Raw genomic sequence first — 17,592 nt, forward strand, 5'->3', positions numbered from 1 at the left:
TTTGTGAAATTAGAAATGCTCACATTTAATGTCACATTAAATGCATCTTAAATACGTATTACAGGCTCATTGATATACTCAGACCTCCATGAATGCAATGCCACGTCTGACGGCGCTCCTGGTGGGCCTGGAAAGGTTACTGAAGGATTTTAGTTAAATATGGAGATAAACTGAGGGCATGGAGGAAACATTTTCATTTTGAGGTCACAAGATAGAACTTCATTCATGTTCAAGAGATTTATCTTTGTCCCATCAATTTATATTTTTGAACAAGTTTGTGGCTACAAATCAATTTCTGTCCAGTGTGTTGAAGGTCTCCTCTGACACGGAGAGGACATGAACATGCTGCCGTTCCTGGTTCCTGGGTCCTGGTTCCTGTGTTGGACCTGGTTGGTGCTGAGTCACACTCCTGGCGGGCGCCTGGATCCATGCGGAGGTCCGGTGAATCAGGTGCACCGGAGCAGATCTTTTTCTCTGGGGGCTTAGAAGAAAAGCTTGAACCTCTCAAGCACGTAGATTTGGCCCAATCATGTGACCTCAAAAGGTCCATCTCCTCCGTTGATGGGGAATCCTGGTCTCCCACCCCAGGGACTTCACCCCCGTGTGCGCCCCAGAGCTGGGTCGAGCTGCCAGGATGAGCACCGAGGTCAGGCGTCAAACTCATCGCCCTGTCCAGCGACGGCGTGGAGGACCGCTGTGGCTGGACCAAAATGAGACAGCCACAGTCGCAGCATTCTGACGTCACTGGCGCTCATAACGCAGGTATCAGAACCTGGAGAATGTGTTCAGCTCAGGTGCTTCAGGTCCCACCTGTGGGTTCTTTAGCAAGTTGTTTGATTTCAAAGGGAGTGGAACCATGTGGAATAACCAGAGGTAATTTGCCTCCAGCAGCCTGGAGGCTGTGAAGCATCTCAGAGGAGGAGGCTGCCATCTTATTCCCAGCTGGTGATTACACCAAAGACCTGCCCTTAGGCAGAGACCTGTGCTACCTCCCCAGCAGGGAGGCTGAGCTCAGGGTCCCTTTTCACAGCAGGAAATCACAGGTGCTTAACTTCCTGGTCCAGTCAGGTGGGTCAGGGTCCTGCTGGTGTCCATGGTAGCTAGTTGGAGCAGCTGTTGCACCTGTGACATCCTGCTGTGACAACATGGCAGCTGTGAGAAGGGTCTACCTGTCAGACCTGCTCCTCCAGAGGTCCCCAGGGCACCCACTGCAACTGAACATGTCTGAGCGCTTTTAGAACCACTGTGTGAACTCAGCTGCAGGGGCAGGAAGCTCGTAGGTCCGTCTCCAGTAGTGGGGCCATGCTAGTTGTTGCTAAGGCTATCACCAGGGGCAGAGTTGGATGCGTTTATATATGGGACGCACAGCGATTTGATATCAGTGCCTGCTGGTGTTGGTCATGTTTTCCCGCTGGTTCTGATGTTATCACCTGGTACCAGGCTCAGCCTTTTATACAGAAACTACCTGTAAATATCAGCCATTGCTTTATTGGCAAATAAAAAGAAAAAAGGACAGATCTTTGTCAAAATATACCAGACAGAGAGAAAACCCGGTGTCCTGCATCCCTGTTGCTCGTGTCTTGTTTTAAACAGAATCTTGAGCTTTCAGGTGAGGGATGGCTGCTCAGCAGCCTGTCTCAAGTCCTCTGGTCTCCCGTCTGACGATCCTCCTCAAGCTTCTCGAAGCTGTGTTTGATGCGGAGGTGAGGTCTGATGACCTACATTTCGTCGCTTCCTAGAGCGCTGGCGGCGCCCACTGTGCCCTCTATGATCACTTAACTCAGCTGTGCAGGGTTTGGTGACAGAGAGCTCAGTAACCAGGATCCCAGGATCCCCACCCCCTACCCAGGCGCGTCAAATGAAGCCGTAGGAGAACAAAATGAGTCAAACCACTCTGAATTGTACATGGTGGAGGAAAGCAGGAGCACAGTCTTTAATTTCCATTATTTATTGGGGATGACATTATTTGCCTTTGAACCAAGGAGCTGCTGGCATTTCTGCAGTCGTCTCCATGTTGAGGCGGGAGGCGCCAGACATCACATCCTTCAGCTGCCGACTGGACGCTTGAGTTGATGCACGTATGTCACATGACAGGTTTCTCAGAAACCATGTAAAAACAGGTCGTGACATCCCAAAAGCAGCAGGGCAGAGATGTGTCCTGGATCCCAGCGAGCTTCACCTCGGGTTCATGAGGGCCTGGTACTCCCTCTGGTGGGCCATCAGACGCAGGAACACTTTGTACTTCCTCTGATAGAAGCTGGAAGGTGGTAAAAGTCACAAGTCAAATGCAGCACCATCTTCCAGACGCACTTCCCCACTACCTGAGTACGCAAGTGCCTTGATGGAGCTGCTAGATAATAAGACCAGGTTTCAGAAAACAGCTCTTCTACTGAATGTTGGTCAGCAAGCCTGACCGCCGCGGTGCAGAATCATTTCGTCTGAGGGACATTCATAACAAATAAGCTCCAGCGCGCGCGTGAGGACGGAGATGAGCGCTTGCAAATGTTAGATTTGATAAAAGCAAGATCGCAGATGTCACAGGGCATAAAACAGCTGTATTTGCATTGTCATCATGAATCCATGTTCACTGGCATCAAGTCAAGGTTGTAACATCGCAATAACTCACACAGCAGCAGAGTCTCCTCCTGCGTCGTGAGGGAGGAGACGACAATCAGGAATACTTGCTACCCAAATAAATCCTTTTACTGTGGGGCAATTAATCAGAAATTACTTCCACTTTATACTTGAAAAGTGATAAAGAGAAACCGCCTCACCTCTGGACTTCCTGATCAGGCTGAACAACTTTCCCCACTTTCGCCATCCTCCCCATCGCCTCCTGGAACATCAACAGCAGTGAAATTACCTCTCAATAAATCATGTCTTGCCTGCTGAGTTTCAGGCCGGCCACGACCCAGTTGTTGTGAGATGCAGCCTGCAGTGGTTCTGCTGTGACTCGTACGGTGCAGCGGCCTCTCTGCTGTCTAAACCGACCAAATCCCCGCGGCTGGACGTGCGCAGCTCAGGGGATCAGACACACGTCCAGGCTGCAGTTTCGCACGGAGGCGGCTGGACAGGTGCGGCCAGTCCAAACAATAACCTCTTATTTTTAGCAGATCCAGCTTAAAGGCTATGAGCTACTGAGACCAGCACGGAGGCTAATCTGACCCGTGAGCACCTTTACCCTTCAACACTTGGTGCTACAAATCTGGCTGGCCAAGCAGCAGCAGCAATGATTTCACTAGCATTTCCCATCCAAGCCAGCAGAAGGCAGCAGTGAGCGAGTGATTCACTCATCAGCCTCATGGTTTTTGACTCACAAGCCTGCAACATCTGGAGCACACGACCAGAAACAGCAGCTGAAGGTCCTGAGTGTTGAGGGCCGTGAGTGATCGCTGCACTTGCAACCCCCTTTTTGGATCTTGCTACAGGACAGGATCTTAGTTATGTTGGGTTAACGAGAAAAATGAACGCTTGAATGATCCAGCTTGTTATCTCATAGTAACATGACGGACGGTTGGTTGGAGGTAATTATCTCAGGTGATAACGAGCTTTGTTAGCACGTGAATATCACAGGTGAACTGATCTCACCTCAAGGTACTGACAAAACAACTTCTCTTATAAAGGCCACACACACACACAAGGACTAACACACACTAACACATGCACACACAAAGACCAACACACACACTAACACATGCACACACGAAGACCAACACACACACTAACACATGCACACACGAAGACCAACACACACTAACACACACGAGGACTAACACACACACGCCTTCTTCACATAGTTTCTGAGTCAGAGTTATGTAACGGTTCTCTGAGGAGACATCTTGAACCCGACTTGCTGAAGTGTTGGTGGGCTGAGAGCAGGACGGTGCCAGCTCCTACCCCCTGGTCTCCTCTCCTCCTACCCCCTGGTCTCCTCTCCTGCTACCCCCTGGTCTCCTCTCCTCCTACCCCCTGGTCTCCTCTCCTGCTACCCCCGGTCTCCTCTCCTCCTACCCGCTGGTCTCCTCTCCTCCTGCCCCCTGGTCTCCTCTCCTCCTACCCCCTGGTCTCCTGTCCTCCTACCCACTGGTCTCCTGTCCTCCTACCCGCTGGTCTCCTGTCCTCCTACCCGCTGGTCTCCTCCTACCCACTGCTCTCCTCCTACCCACTGGTCTCCTCCTGCCCGCTGGTCTCCTCCTACCCGCTGGTCTCCTCCTACCCGCTGGTCTCCTCCTGCCCCCTGGTCTCCTCTCCTCCTACCCGCTGGTCTCCTCCTGCCCCCTGGTCTCCTCTCCTCCTACCCGCTGGTCTCCTCCTACCCACTGGTCTCCTACCCACTGGTCTCCTACCCGCTGGTCTCCTCCTACCCGCTGGTCTCCTCCTACCCGCTGGTCTCCTCCTACCCGCTGGTCTCCTCTCCTCCTACCCGCTGGTCTCCTCTCCTCCTACCCACTGCTCTCCTCCTACCCGCTGCTCTCCTCCTACCCACTGGCTTCTACCCACTGCTCTCCTCCTACCCGCTGCTCTCCTCCTACCCACTGGCTTCTACCCACTGCTCTCCTCCTACCCGCTGGTCTCCTCTCCTCCTACCCACTGCTCTCCTTCTACCCACTGCTCTCCTCCTACCCACTGCTCTCCTACCCGCTGGTCTCCTCCTGCCCCCTGGTCTCCTCTCCTCCTACCCGCTGGTCTCCTCCTGCCCCCTGGTCTCCTCTCCTCCTACCCGCTGGTCTCCTCCTACCCTCTGGTCTCCTCCTGCCCGCTGGTCTCCTCCTACCCGCTGGTCTCCTCCTACCCGCTGGTCTCCTCCTGCCCCCTGGTCTCCTCTCCTCCTACCCGCTGGTCTCCTCCTACCCGCTGGTCTCCTCCTGCCCGCTGGTCTCCTCCTACCCGCTGGTCTCCTCCTACCCGCTGGTCTCCTCCTGCCCCCTGGTCTCCTCTCCTCCTACCCGCTGGTCTCCTCCTACCCGCTGGTCTCCTCCTGCCCCCTGGTCTCCTCTCCTCCTACCCGCTGGTCTCCTCCTACCCACTGGTCTCCTACCCGCTGGTCTCCTCCTACCCGCTGGTCTCCTCCTACCCGCTGGTCTCCTCTCCTCCTACCCGCTGGTCTCCTCTCCTCCTACCCACTGCTCTCCTCCTACCCGCTGCTCTCCTCCTACCCACTGGCTTCTACCCACTGCTCTCCTCCTACCCGCTGCTCTCCTCCTACCCACTGGCTTCTACCCACTGCTCTCCTCCTACCCGCTGGTCTCCTCTCCTCCTACCCACTGCTCTCCTTCTACCCACTGCTCTCCTCCTACCCACTGCTCTCCTCCTACCCACTGCTCTCCTCCTACCCACTGGTCTCCTACCCGCTGGTCTCCTCCTGCCCCCTGGTCTCCTCTCCTCCTACCCGCTGGTCTCCTCCTGCCCCCTGGTCTCCTCTCCTCCTACCCGCTGGTCTCCTCCTACCCACTGGTCTCCTCCTGCCCGCTGGTCTCCTCCTACCCGCTGGTCTCCTCCTACCCGCTGGTCTCCTCCTGCCCCCTGGTCTCCTCTCCTCCTACCCGCTGGTCTCCTCCTACCCGCTGGTCTCCTCCTGCCCCCTGGTCTCCTCTCCTCCTACCCGCTGGTCTCCTCTCCTCCTACCCGCTGGTCTCCTCCTACCCACTGGTCTCCTACCCACTGGTCTCCTACCCGCTGGTCTCCTCCTACCCGCTGGTCTCCTCCTACCCGCTGGTCTCCTCCTACCCGCTGGTCTCCTCTCCTCCTACCCGCTGGTCTCCTCTCCTCCTACCCACTGCTCTCCTCCTACCCGCTGCTCTCCTCCTACCCACTGGCTTCTACCCACTGCTCTCCTCCTACCCGCTGCTCTCCTCCTACCCACTGGCTTCTACCCACTGCTCTCCTCCTACCCGCTGCTCTCCTCCTACCCACTGCTCTCCTCCTACCCACTGGTCTCCTACCCGCTGGTCTCCTCCTGCCCGCTGGTCTCCTCCTGCCCGCTCACATGGAGCTTCATGGCCGCTACGATGAAGCAGTCATGTCCACCATTGGGAGGCTCTGTGTCTCCACTGCGTCGTTTTTCTGCTGGCAGATCATCAGTCCTGCATCTACTGGACTTTATATTTTCTCTGGAAATTTTATTGTTTTACAAAATCAACTTCAGCATGTAATGATTGTAAGAATGAGATCAGTGTTTCTTTGCGAAACTTACTGCAAAAGAGTACCATAAAATACTGCAATCCGGTTTAACACCAACACAGATTGCATTCAATGCAAGGTCACAAACTGGTCGCGATGTCAAAGTTTACACCAATAAGAGGAAATGAACTGAATTTCCATTAGCAAGGCCGTTTGCCTGCCTCGCCTGATGTCATCGACCTGGTGGACGGGTGCAGGACTGGCGGATCCATCACACACATGCATGTGCATAAATAATGTGACACATATGACATCACTTGAACAGCAGCTGTGTTTGCTGAATTCGTATTCAAATCTAGAAATCATTAACAAACTCAGTGTGACTAACGTGACATGTGACCTGTGGGACTGCACGCACGCTCAGAACACTGCACCTGTAGGCTGCTGTGGTCCTGGGAGGCGCAGGCACCCAGAACTGCGGCTCCCACCAACACAGCCTCCAGCTGGTCCGGCAGCACCACGGGCAGCCCTGCCACAGAGGGAGCTTCACTAAAACCCTGCACGCAGATTCTTCAACATTCAGCCATGACAGCTGGTCTTCCCTCACACGGAGAGCTGGTGTTTCATACCTGTAGCATTGGCGTGAATCTGTACAAACAGGGAGTTTTTGCTCAACCCCCCACACAAGAAGAGGGTTCTGACATCATGTCCTGCTTCTCGCAGGGCCTCCAGAATATGCAGCGTACCGAGCTGAAAGCAGAGGAGGGTGCAGGAGGAATAGGGTTACAAGAAAACAAACACAGACCTTCCTTCCTCGGATGGAGGGACGGAGGCTGAGAGGAAGTCATCAGAAACATGAAACACTCACGGCGAGGGCCTGCACGGTGGCCAGATAGAGCAGAGCCAAGTCCTCCAGGGTCTGGGACAGAGGCAGTCCGATCACCTGCACAAGAGCAACCGCTGCATAAAGTACCTGCACTGCTGTGGGTATCAGACTCGGTACTGGAAGACACCGGTTCAGAGGACTCCGACTGGCGTTAGAAAAACTGAACAGCAAATGCCAAGCTCCACCCCCCACACCTTCAGTGCTTCAGGGGGAACAATATTCTCCAGCGCACCAGTTTCCTGCTTCCTGGAATTAATACGACAAAGACGACGTCCAACAATAAAGTGTTCAAAATGCTTTCAGTGGTTGTTTGTTGTCAGCGTCGTGAGACTTTCAAACCAAAACCCTGTCATGAGAATCAATCACTTGATGAGGGAGGAGCTCAGCCTGCTGTGTCCCTAGCTAGGCTAATCACTGACTTAACAGTGTTTTGGGAAGGAACCACTACAAGTAAGAAGCCAGGAGTCTGTAGACGAACTACAGACACGTGAGTCCAAGCTGTCCGTTCATCTTCCACACCTCAGCAGGATTTAAGGTCCTCAGCATCTTCTGCAGTCTCATTTAGCCACTTGTTAGCGTTTTTAAGACACTTAAAAGCTTCAGATTTCAAGTGTGTTATTTGCTGTCACACATTCTCATAGTGGTAATCCAGTCCAAGCCACAGACCTAATTTCAGTTGTTGAACCCAAACCTCATTTGAAAAGCTCTTTGACTTCAACAAGATGGAACCAGGCATTCAACGATGCTAACTTGCAGGAGTTCGGGACATGAATTCCTGTGCTGCTCTGCGGGCGTACGATTTCTGCCTTCTACATATGTACACAGTTCCAAGTTCTAAAAATGTACTACAACTAGCAGGGTGTTAGGAAATAACACTGTAAATGTCTGTTGAAGATATTTCCTCAACTCAATAAAAAGCATCAACTGAGGTTAGCATGCTAAGCCGTTTAGTGTCGCTAAACAAAGAGTACTGACCCTTTGTGGCTGCGAGTCTGTGGATCGTTTTACATCGTAAGTCACGTCAAACCTCGACTCGTGTCCCCTCACCATGCCCTTCAAGGTGGGGTCAGCCAGGGGCGACCTGTTCCCGTGGAAGTCTGGCCACACGTGAAGACTGGAGCCCAGCAGATCAACAGCAGAGCAGGAGCTCGCCATTAAACTCAGGTGGTTGTTCAGGTAGCTGTAGACGTTTTCACCGGTAAAGGGAGATCTGGAAAGGCACAGAAAGAAAATTACAAACCGAAAAAGCTGAATTAGGGCCAGCATGGTGAAAACCTATGTAGGGCACGGATTTTCTACGTGTAAAAATAAGAAAAGCCCAGTTTACACCACAGATGTTCCCCTGTGTGAGTGTAAGAGGTAACAAAAAATAAGAAAAGTTAAGTTAAGTCAGTTAAAATACACCCAACTGTAAAAACCCCAAGGAGCTAGTAGTAATAATTCCAACAATAATCCATCTCAATTTAAAGGACGATTGCATCGGCTCCCTCACACACATCATTGTCACTGCCAATACAGCCAACGTGACCGACACGGTCAAAAGTGATGACTGCTGAGTGAAACATTCCTTTAATTTCTTTCTGAAAACACATTTGCTGGTATTTGCTTGTATGCGCTGTGATGGGAGACGATTCATCTCTTTCAGCGCTCTGCACGTGGCTATGAGTGGCACCGCACGAGATCGTGCCTTTGGAAGTATAAAGAGTGCCTGCACAGCCCGTCTAGGGTTGGAGGTATGGTCGTATGTTCGCTGGAGCTAAACTTGAGCTGACCTCTGGATACAATGATGCCTCTGACAAATGACCCAAGGGACTAAGACGGTTTGGAGAGTCCAGCCATGAGTGCATCAGCCTACCTCTGCTGGGCCTGCTCCTGGAGCCGGCTGTAGGCGGCGTGGCCCTTCACCATGTGGTCAATCTGAGAGGGGAGAGAGTGGCCCGCAGACGTCAAGGAAGGTCGTGAGCGTAATGAAACACATCTGCAATTCTACAATTCTACAATTTCCTTTAGCAGATGCTCTTGTCCAAAGCGACGTACAACACAAGCAAGAATTCAGACTGAAGGAAAAACCCATAGTAGCGCAAAAGTGCTTCAGTTGTGATTTGGTCACAGGTACTGCCATCTAGTGGCAGAAGAAGTGTCCCCCCCCCCCTCCCTTTTTTTTTTTTGACAAACATACAACATGACACAACACAGTTAGTGCTACATAATCACTAAGTGCTGGGTCTTGGACCCTCTGACTGATTCTACCCCACAGGACAAAGAGGAGAAGAGTCAGGTTCAGTGCCTCGGTGCTCTCTGAACGATTGAGTCTTCAATTGTCTCTTAAAAGTAGAAAGGGACTCAGCAGAACACACAGAGTTCTGTAGTTCGTTCCACCATTGGGGAACAACAGAAGAGAAGAGTCTGGCTAGAGATTTGGAGCAGCGCTGGGCTGGAAGCACCAGGCGTCTTTGGCAAATCTTTCACGTCTGATTGGTTTGACCGCCTCGACTGATAATAACGATCAAACCCACAAGGAAAGAATCCAAAAATTCACTTCAGCTGGTGTGTGAACTCAGCTGTGCTGCATTTTGAGCAATACCAACTGATGAGGAGGGGAGCTGCTTGTGAGTAATGTGTCCAGATGTGTTGTGGTTTTGTGAAAGGGTTATTTGTTACCCCCCCGAGGCAAAGAAGGTGGACCCCGCGCTCCCCACGTTGCCTCAGGGAGCTCTGAGCGGTGACTGCTGGTCGGCTTGGCACAGCGGCTAGTGGGTGGGGCGTGTTAGCATACTTCAGTCACAGGTCATCGCACAGATCAGCTCAACATCTTGGTCCGACCGGAGGTCGTCCCACGAACCTCTCTTACAACAACGGAGAGTCTTCAATGTATAAATAGATAAGATGACGTGAAGATGAAGAGCTGAGCCGATGGTCAGCAGACTGACCAGCCTCCCTGTCGCACTCTGGCCTCCCTCGTTGAGCCACAAGCCAGGAACCATGGCTGACAGGTAGGGTCCCCACACCCCTGGCACAAACAGAGGCCGCTCACTGACCTGATGTGAGGGGGAAACAGTCTTAGGGTTACTGAGGAATGAACCCTACAAATATTACCAATGAGTTCTGGGTGACTCACTTCAAAGCAGGACTGAATGAATAAACTGAAGTGACTCAGCGAAACTCTGGTACCAACACAAGAGGTTGCAGTTCTTCTAAATGATCCTAAACCTGTGGCGGGATTTTCTCCCTGTTTGAAAAGTACGCTGGTCCTCCAGCAGCTGTGAACCGCTCACCGCCATGTGACAGGAGGACGTCCCGCAGATCACGGCCATGCGCGAGGAGACTGGCTGACCCTCACAGGGCAGGTGATGACCTCTTACGTCGGCACCTATCACACCTGGAACGAACCAAAACATAGGCTGCATTTATTGATTTCATCTGTTATTGTTCAGGAGGAAATGTTGGCGTTACTTGATGCAATTTAGAAAATGTCCGTTGGCGCCCAGTCAGGAACAAATAGGCCCGCTGGAGTCACGTTGACGCAGAATTCCCCAGTGAAACCAACTGCTGGAATAATGTTTGTCAAGCTGGTTTCAGTTTGAGGTGAAAGGTTCAGGGGTGCACATCACACTGACGCGCACTCAGCTGACAGCGTCGGTGTTTTAATAGTGTTTTAACCTCTGACTGATGCTGACATTGACCGAGGTCACTGCGAAAGGTCACGTGCAGAGTTCACAAACCAGATGTGAGGACGGTCTGATCCAGGGCTGCTAACACTGCTCTTACTCTCAGCCGCTTGAGCTGGAACCTTTCTAGTAGGCAAAATATCCCAGCTGACGTGCTCAATGGAACCCCTGCCACTCAGGCGCAGGCAGGCACCTTTGCTGCCAAGCTGATTGTTGTCAGCTTGGCAGCAAAGGCTGTGATGATCTAAAAAATACAGAAGGTGAGAAGAACACACCCAACTTGGATGACTCATATTTGTCTTCCTCCCGAGAGGCAGACAAGAGCGTTAGGGTTAGCCTCAATGCTAGTTAGCTTAGCACAATGACTGGTAGTGGTCGGAAAGTGTTAGCATATCAAATACCTTTTTGTCCCAAATGGTGTGCTGTGATTTTAGAACCAGACAAAGTTGGAACTTTTGCCTGAGTGCAGGGACCTGACGCAGCACCTCAAAGCCTCCATTGGAACTTTGGCCAACCAAACCAAACCAAGACTGCTGCTACTCATCTTAGCTGACTTGGACAGCGAGGACGAGGCGGCTTACTGCTGGACACACCAACATCCTGAACCACAAGTGTTAGATACTGAGCGGGCCAGATGGTGGTATGCTAACCTGCCCATCTACAACCATTCATTGTGCTAAGCTAACTACAAGTCAGCCAATTTGTGTGTCAAGAGGAGAGGAGGGTCCCTCTCTGAGCTCTCCTACTAAAATGCAAAACCTCTCTCTCATGGTGACGCACAAGCTGCAAAGTTACCCCACCTACCGAGGCAGGATCTGGGAACCTTCTACACATGCACCTTGAGAACTGCCTCTCTCTCAGTCCCCACTCTTCCTGCACTCACTTAAGTGGGGTGAAAGCGTGTACAATCTTCATAAGCCAGCCCGGTTTTGAGAGATGGACACAGGCTAGACGTGTTGATGTGACGTCAATAAAACTGCTAGATGACACACCCAGACACTGGTACAGCGACTGTGGTGTCGGTAGCTGGCTCACTTTGATCGCTAGCATGCTACACCAGTTTGCTTCATTTCAGGAATACAAGTTTTTTGAGGATAATTTATTTGACAAGAAGTTCTTTTTAAGCATCAGCAGGCATTAATATTCACGTAACGGCAGGTGTTAGCGGATATGTCATTTTAGCATGCTACTGTACCAAGGTAAGAACAAATGCTTGTGTGAACTCTGTTCTGTTAGCGGCTAGCGTAGCCTTCACTACTCCACAGGTGTGACACTCTCCTGTTATTACCACTCGTGGTAGCAGATGCCGCTGTTGCTGCTGCTCACCAACCATTACACAGCGTTGCTGTGGAAGTGACAGGGTGAATGTAGTACCGAGGCCTCCAGCGTGAGCGTCGATGAGTGAGGCACCAACGGCGGTTCCTGGGTCCAAACCCAGATCTGCAGCTGCCTCCTGGGTGAGGCCGTCCCCAAGCGGGCTCCCTGGAGGAGAAGTCTGGCTGCCTGAGAAAAGATGTCAACATTGACAGAATGACGTGGGGCTGGTGTCTGAGGATCCATAAGATGTTATCAGACGTTACCGGACAGTCCTCATTCACCTATTTTGGAAAAGTTGTTTTCCAGCAGGTCCTCCAGTCCGACTGCAGTCCAGAAGCTGACATCCCAACCCTCCGGAGGACAGTACGTCCATTTACACACCAGAGTACACAAAGATCTGTTAACAACACAGCAGCGCAGGACTTGAACACATCATCCCAGACGGCAGTTGAAGAAACCATGACACATGCACACACATGGACACACACACATCCGAGAGTTTCCCTGTTAGCTCAAACACAACAGTGTGTTTACATGCACACAACAATGGGATAACTGGGGATAACATGAATTAAATGCACTCTCATCACGGTATCTGACGTTGTCATGATTTAGCGGTTGGAGGTGGACAGGGAAAAGTTCCTCTCAAGCACCAGACAACGAGAACATTCCCGACTTTTCTCTCAGCTCTGTCAAGCAGCAGCAAGTCTGTTCAAGACTTCTGGTGAAGCCCAATCCAGAAAAATACTTGATAAAGTTTCTTTGAGAAGAATGAGGGGCTGCCGAAGTTACTTATCTAAAGTATCTTTGAAGAATGCTATTGCTTCCCACCCGCCACCATTCATTGTGCTAAGCTAACTAGCAGTCAGCAGATCTCAGAAGGGTCTTTGTCTTCTTGGCCCCCTGCACACCGTCCCGTCTAGGAGGTGGAAGAGGCAGCAGTTTGGAACACACACTGCTGAAAATAAGCTTGGACCAACTCAGATTAGCCTGTACACAAGCAGCACAACAAGCTAACGGTTAGCGCAAAAAAGGCTGTTCATGGGACTTGGATTTGATCGGACAACCGTGTCTGCATGACAGTTGAACAATCTGGTACTCCAAAATGATCCGTTTCTCAGTGTGTAAACTCTCTGATCAGTGAGGAACCAACTGCAGCAGGACAGGCACCCCCACCATGACCCCTCAGGGTTCACCTTGTCAGAGAGCCTGTTGCCTTCCATGACAGGAAGTCTGGAAGGTCAAAAAAGTGTGCAGCTTTGTTCCAGCAGCTTTCCTTTAGATTCTGGAAGAAGAAGAAGAAGGAGGAGGTTACAGTTCTAACGACTGACAGAAGAACCTGAGACTGATAAGAACAGCGAGCTGATCATCCAGGAAAACGTAAGCGCCAATAAAAGCTGGGGTGACTGCTGGTGCCCTCGCTCACCTCTCACCTCTTTGAGCCAGAGCAGCTTAGGGGGCTGCATCTCTGGTGACATGACCCCTCCCACCCTGCTCAGCACCCTGTGGCCCGAGCGCGTGATCCGAGCTGCCTGCTCTGCAGCACGATGGTCCATCCACATCACTACGTTCCTCTGTGGGTCACCTAGCAACAACAGAAGGGAAGATGAACTCAAGCATGTTGTTCACGTAGGGATGACCCTCCCAGGAGTCATTGCTCCAGCTGACCCTGACCTATGACCTTGAGGTCAAGACTTTACATGAAATCAGGAGTTACAGAGTCTGAGATGGTGCGCCCCCCCTCAGCACGCCTCACACTACATGATGTAGTTCCTGAACGCAGGTTAATTTAACTCCTTCCCCGCCACTGGAAAGATCTGACCAGACTGTTCTGTTGGGATCGGTAACAGGTCATGGCGTCCTGGTGCTGCAATCACCACCACAACCATGGCTGTGCTGGTTAGCACGCATGCTAATGACAATTGAAATTCAGGCTTTATTTGTACTCACACAAAAAAGTGCAGCTCAAAGTGCCTCACAACAAAGAAAGAAGAACATCAAAGTCGTCAGACAAAGCTTTGTTCTTTCTTTGATGTGATTCAGCAACAAATGATCAGAGTCCACCAACACCAGTGACGGTTGGACTGACCAGAAGAGTCCGACCTGATTGATCGATTCGTTTCTGATAAAGAAGGAGAAACACGCCTCCCCGCAGCGTCATCAGCATCTTTAAACGCCGTGCACGTCCAGGGAGGGTGGTTCTTGCAGCTCCTCTGGAGCCGCCTGGGCCTGGCCAGGCTGCAGGTGGGAGCTCATCTCGAACTGCAGTCATCAGTGAGGTCTCACCATCCCGGCCTACTGGTACAGGCTGGAAGCGCTGGTCCAAGACCACCAGGGAGCAGGTGGCATCGAAACCGATCCCTCGTACCTGAGCCCTCTCCACACCCCGAACCACTTCCTGGAACAGAGAAACGCAGTCAACCCTTCGTCATCGTTGGGGGGAACAATCACACGCCTGGACGCCAACACCGGACCTTCACCACGGAGCAGCACCGCTCCCAGATCTCGCATGAGGACTGGACGTAGTGGTCGGCCTGGGGCTCCCAAACGCTGATGGGCTCCTCCGCAGTGGTCCGCACCAGGCCCCCCCCGGTCACCAGGGCGGCCCTCACGCTGGCGGTGCCCACGTCCACCCCCACGTAGTAGACCCCCGCCATGGGGGCAGCGGGGAGGCGCGTGAGAAGGTCAGCCGGCACCGTTCACGTTTATCAGGCTCTGACTACAACAGACGCGGCGATTCACGGATTCGGACGACGATCAACGACGGTCCAGTTACGTCACACCAATGAATGAACGCTCGTGGCAACAGTCCAAACACGCAAGAAGACACATCGAGCCCGGCGGGCGGGAGTACCCGCGTCCCTCAGCTTCCCCGCGGGTCAGAACCTTGTCTCACAGCGGGAGCATGTCGACGAAGTTCTGCGGACTTTGAGCTGCTGGGGACGCTGCTAACGACGGAGGCGCGAATGGACAAACAGGACGAAGTCGCTTTTCCCTGCCGGGACGCTCGGGCCAACAGTTCTGGTCACCAGGTCTCACCTCGTTCCAGTCAGAAGAACCGTGACTCAAACAACAGCCCGGGTGGGAAAAGTAGAGCCCGCGGTCCAAATTTGGCCCACAATAAAAAAGTAAAAGTCTGCTAACAAACACTGAACAGGACGCGTCCACACACCTTATGGGTCAGTGTCTGGGAGTTGCGTTCATGGTCCCGACGAGTCCAGCTGTGCTCAAACAAGAATCTCATTCTGACCTGCTGGACATGAGCCAACTAGTCCCAGCACCAGAGTCCGACCTCAGTAATGAACAGGGCGGTGAACTACGAACCTGAAGCACAAATGTCCCACTATAATGTGACATTATCAAGGGTTAACACGCATAGGTGATGACCTCTGGTCACCTGGGCCACAGACACATGAGGACAGAGTGGGGTCCTTTGCTCAAGAGTGGGTGCAAACAAGAGGGGGGGTCTGGGGGTTGAATTTTCTTGTATTGAATTATTCATTCATTAAATTATGTTGTCACTTCTTTAAGATATTTTATATGTTTAAAAAAAGCAACAAAAAAGAAACCCATTCGATTGGGGCCCCCTGGTGGCCATGGGGCCCCAAGCAACTGCTAAGCTTGCTGATGCCTCAGGTCGGCCCTGAGCTGGTTTACGATTTGAATGTGGCTTTCAGGGAGGCCCGGTGGAGCAGTGGTCCTCACTGTGGCCCCCCAGCAAGAAGGTTGTGGGTGGAGCCCCGGCTGGAGCACGGGGTCTTTCTGGGTGAGTCTCCATGTTCTCCCTGTTCCTGCTGGGTTCTCTCTGGTACTCCAGCTTCCTCCACAGTCCAAAGACATCAAGAGGGGACCAGGTTAATCCAGACTCTAAATTGACTGTAGGCGTGGCTGGGAGAGCCAATGGTTGTCTGTCTCTATGTGTTGGCCCTGCCATGGACTGGTGACCTGTCCAGGGGGAAGGCTGCTGGGATAGGCTCCACCCCCACCACCCTCAACAGGAGAAGAGGGAGAAGATGGATGATGGAGGGATGATGGATGGATGATGGAGGGATGGATGATGGAGGGATGGATGGATGTGGTTTTCGGTTGTATGATGACATCATGGCTTTGTGAACTTGAGTTGCTAAAAAATGGTCAAAAATGGACTGAAATTTTTTGCTGCACTTCAGATTCATTTTGAGATTCTTGCAGAGAGACATCTGCGTTACTGACTGTCAGCGACTGAAACCATCACGTCAGGCTGCTGGCTGCCAGCACTCATGCTGCCTGTGGACAGGGACAAATGATCTCAGTTCAGCTACCAGGTACTTTCTATCGAGGGCGGGGTCTAAAGCTGCACCACCAATCCAGGACTTGATGCAGACTTGTTTAGATTGTCATTAACAGAGGGACATGGCGAGATTATTCATCGCTCAGTGAAATAAACAGTGACTACAGCGGTGATGTCAACACAACACGGAGAGGACAGCTTCAGTCTCTGCTAGAATGACTCAGTTCCAGCTGAGAACTGCTGTCTCAAACGTTCTCCTCCAGTCATTCTGTTCTCTGTGCTCTTAGAGGAATAAAACAGCTGTCTGGAGGAACGGCACCGGCTGTGACCACGATGTTTGAACCCTAACCATCAGTAGAGAGAGAGCACAGAGAAAACCCCAGCAGCAGGACAGGAAGAGCCAGATGGTCTTCAACAAACACTGCACGGACTTTGTTTGAAATCTCATCCGTCTCCCTGGCGGCTTGGTGCCTCTCCTCCAGCCTGGAGGGTGATCGGAGCCACCGCTGATCCACCAACGCATGAGTATAGAGTCTGTGTCCGTGTTGGAGCCTCTGGAGGGGGACATCAGTGGGCCGTCCCACGTCTGGTCAACAAGGCCCAGCTCCTAATCACAGAGCTGCCTGCAGTGGAAACAGCTGGCCCAAGCGGGGGGGGGGGGGGGGGGGGGGCGCCAATACCTAAGTGCCGGGCCAGCAGAGGGGGAAGAGTGACAGAGAAACAGGAAGCACAGCTGGGACGCAGCCGCGCGGGTCCGTAGGAACACGCTCCTGGTGGGCCTGGACACAGGTGGAGCACCTGGGAACAAGCAGGACACGATGTTGTTTCATAGGAAGTTGAAAGTCCAACCCCTGAGACATGGCCTAGTGTCCACTCATTCATAACACCACCAGCTGGAGGAGGACATGCTGAATAATGCAATGGGACAGAAAGACAGACAGGCAAGCAGGCAGGCAGACAGACAGACATACAGAAAGATAGACTTGTTATGAGTGACTTATTTTAAGAATGATCGACCTGCTGTTGTGTGAGTGAAGCGCTGACATCACCATCATCATCATCACCATCATCATCACCACCGTCATCATCACCATCACCACCATCATCATCATCTCCATCATCATCACCACCATCATCATCACCATCATCATCATCATCTCCATCATCACCACCATCATCACCACCATCATCATCATCTCCATCATCACCACCATCACCATCATCATCATCACCACCATCACCATCACATCATCATCATCATCATCACCAGCATCATAATCATCATCATCATCACCACCACATCATCATCATCATCATCACACCATGATCAT

The 17,592-nt window shown here is 52.1% G+C and overlaps 1 protein-coding gene across 8 annotated transcripts; it reads right to left on the reverse strand.

Annotated features, from left to right (window-relative positions):
* Positions 1–1,432: 1,432 nt before the first annotated feature.
* Positions 1,433–16,858, reverse strand: fggy (FGGY carbohydrate kinase domain containing). 8 transcript variants are annotated; one of them, XM_086203056.1, is made up of 15 exons: positions 14,466–16,843; positions 14,278–14,389; positions 13,425–13,576; positions 13,188–13,276; positions 12,273–12,388; positions 12,001–12,177; positions 10,282–10,385; positions 9,937–10,044; positions 8,862–8,923; positions 7,982–8,216; positions 6,989–7,063; positions 6,750–6,870; positions 6,555–6,649; positions 2,775–2,836; positions 1,436–2,257 (listed from the first exon to the last, which is right to left on the reverse strand). In XM_086203056.1, exons 1-15 carry the CDS (start codon positions 14,646–14,648, stop codon positions 2,176–2,178), a joined length of 1,773 nt encoding a protein of 590 aa, XP_086059182.1. In that variant the 5' UTR covers positions 14,649–16,843; the 3' UTR covers positions 1,436–2,175. The 8 variants fall into 8 exon arrangements, with proteins under 8 accessions (XP_086059185.1, XP_086059188.1, XP_086059182.1 ...); XM_086203058.1 differs by having other exon boundaries at positions 1,440–2,257; positions 8,054–8,216; positions 14,466–15,411; XM_086203057.1 differs by having other exon boundaries at positions 1,441–2,257; positions 12,049–12,177; positions 14,466–15,410.
* Between the last annotated feature and the right edge of the window lie 734 nt (positions 16,859–17,592).

The sequence above is a fragment of the Aulostomus chinensis genome, chromosome 5 (genome assembly GCF_037954235.1).
Source record: "Aulostomus chinensis isolate RoL2024-O1b breed Wild chromosome 5, RoL_Achi_v1.0, whole genome shotgun sequence".
Lineage (NCBI taxonomy): Eukaryota > Metazoa > Chordata > Actinopteri > Syngnathiformes > Aulostomidae > Aulostomus > Aulostomus chinensis.

What these genes read in the sequence shown, in the direction of transcription:
- fggy (XM_086203056.1), bottom strand. Translation starts at nt 14,648, where the DNA reads ATGGCGGGGGTCTACTACGTGGGGGTGGACGTGGGCACCGCCAGCGTG. An exon ending in TGTACCAGTAGGCCGGGATG is followed by an intron (nt 13,577 to 14,277) that starts GTGAGACCTCAC and finishes TGTTGTTGCTAG; the next exon opens with GTGACCCACAGAGGAACGTA. An exon ending in CAGACTCGCAGCCACAAAGG is followed by an intron (nt 7,064 to 7,981) that starts GTCAGTACTCTT and finishes GCTCTTGTGCAG; the next exon opens with GTGATCGGACTGCCTCTGTC.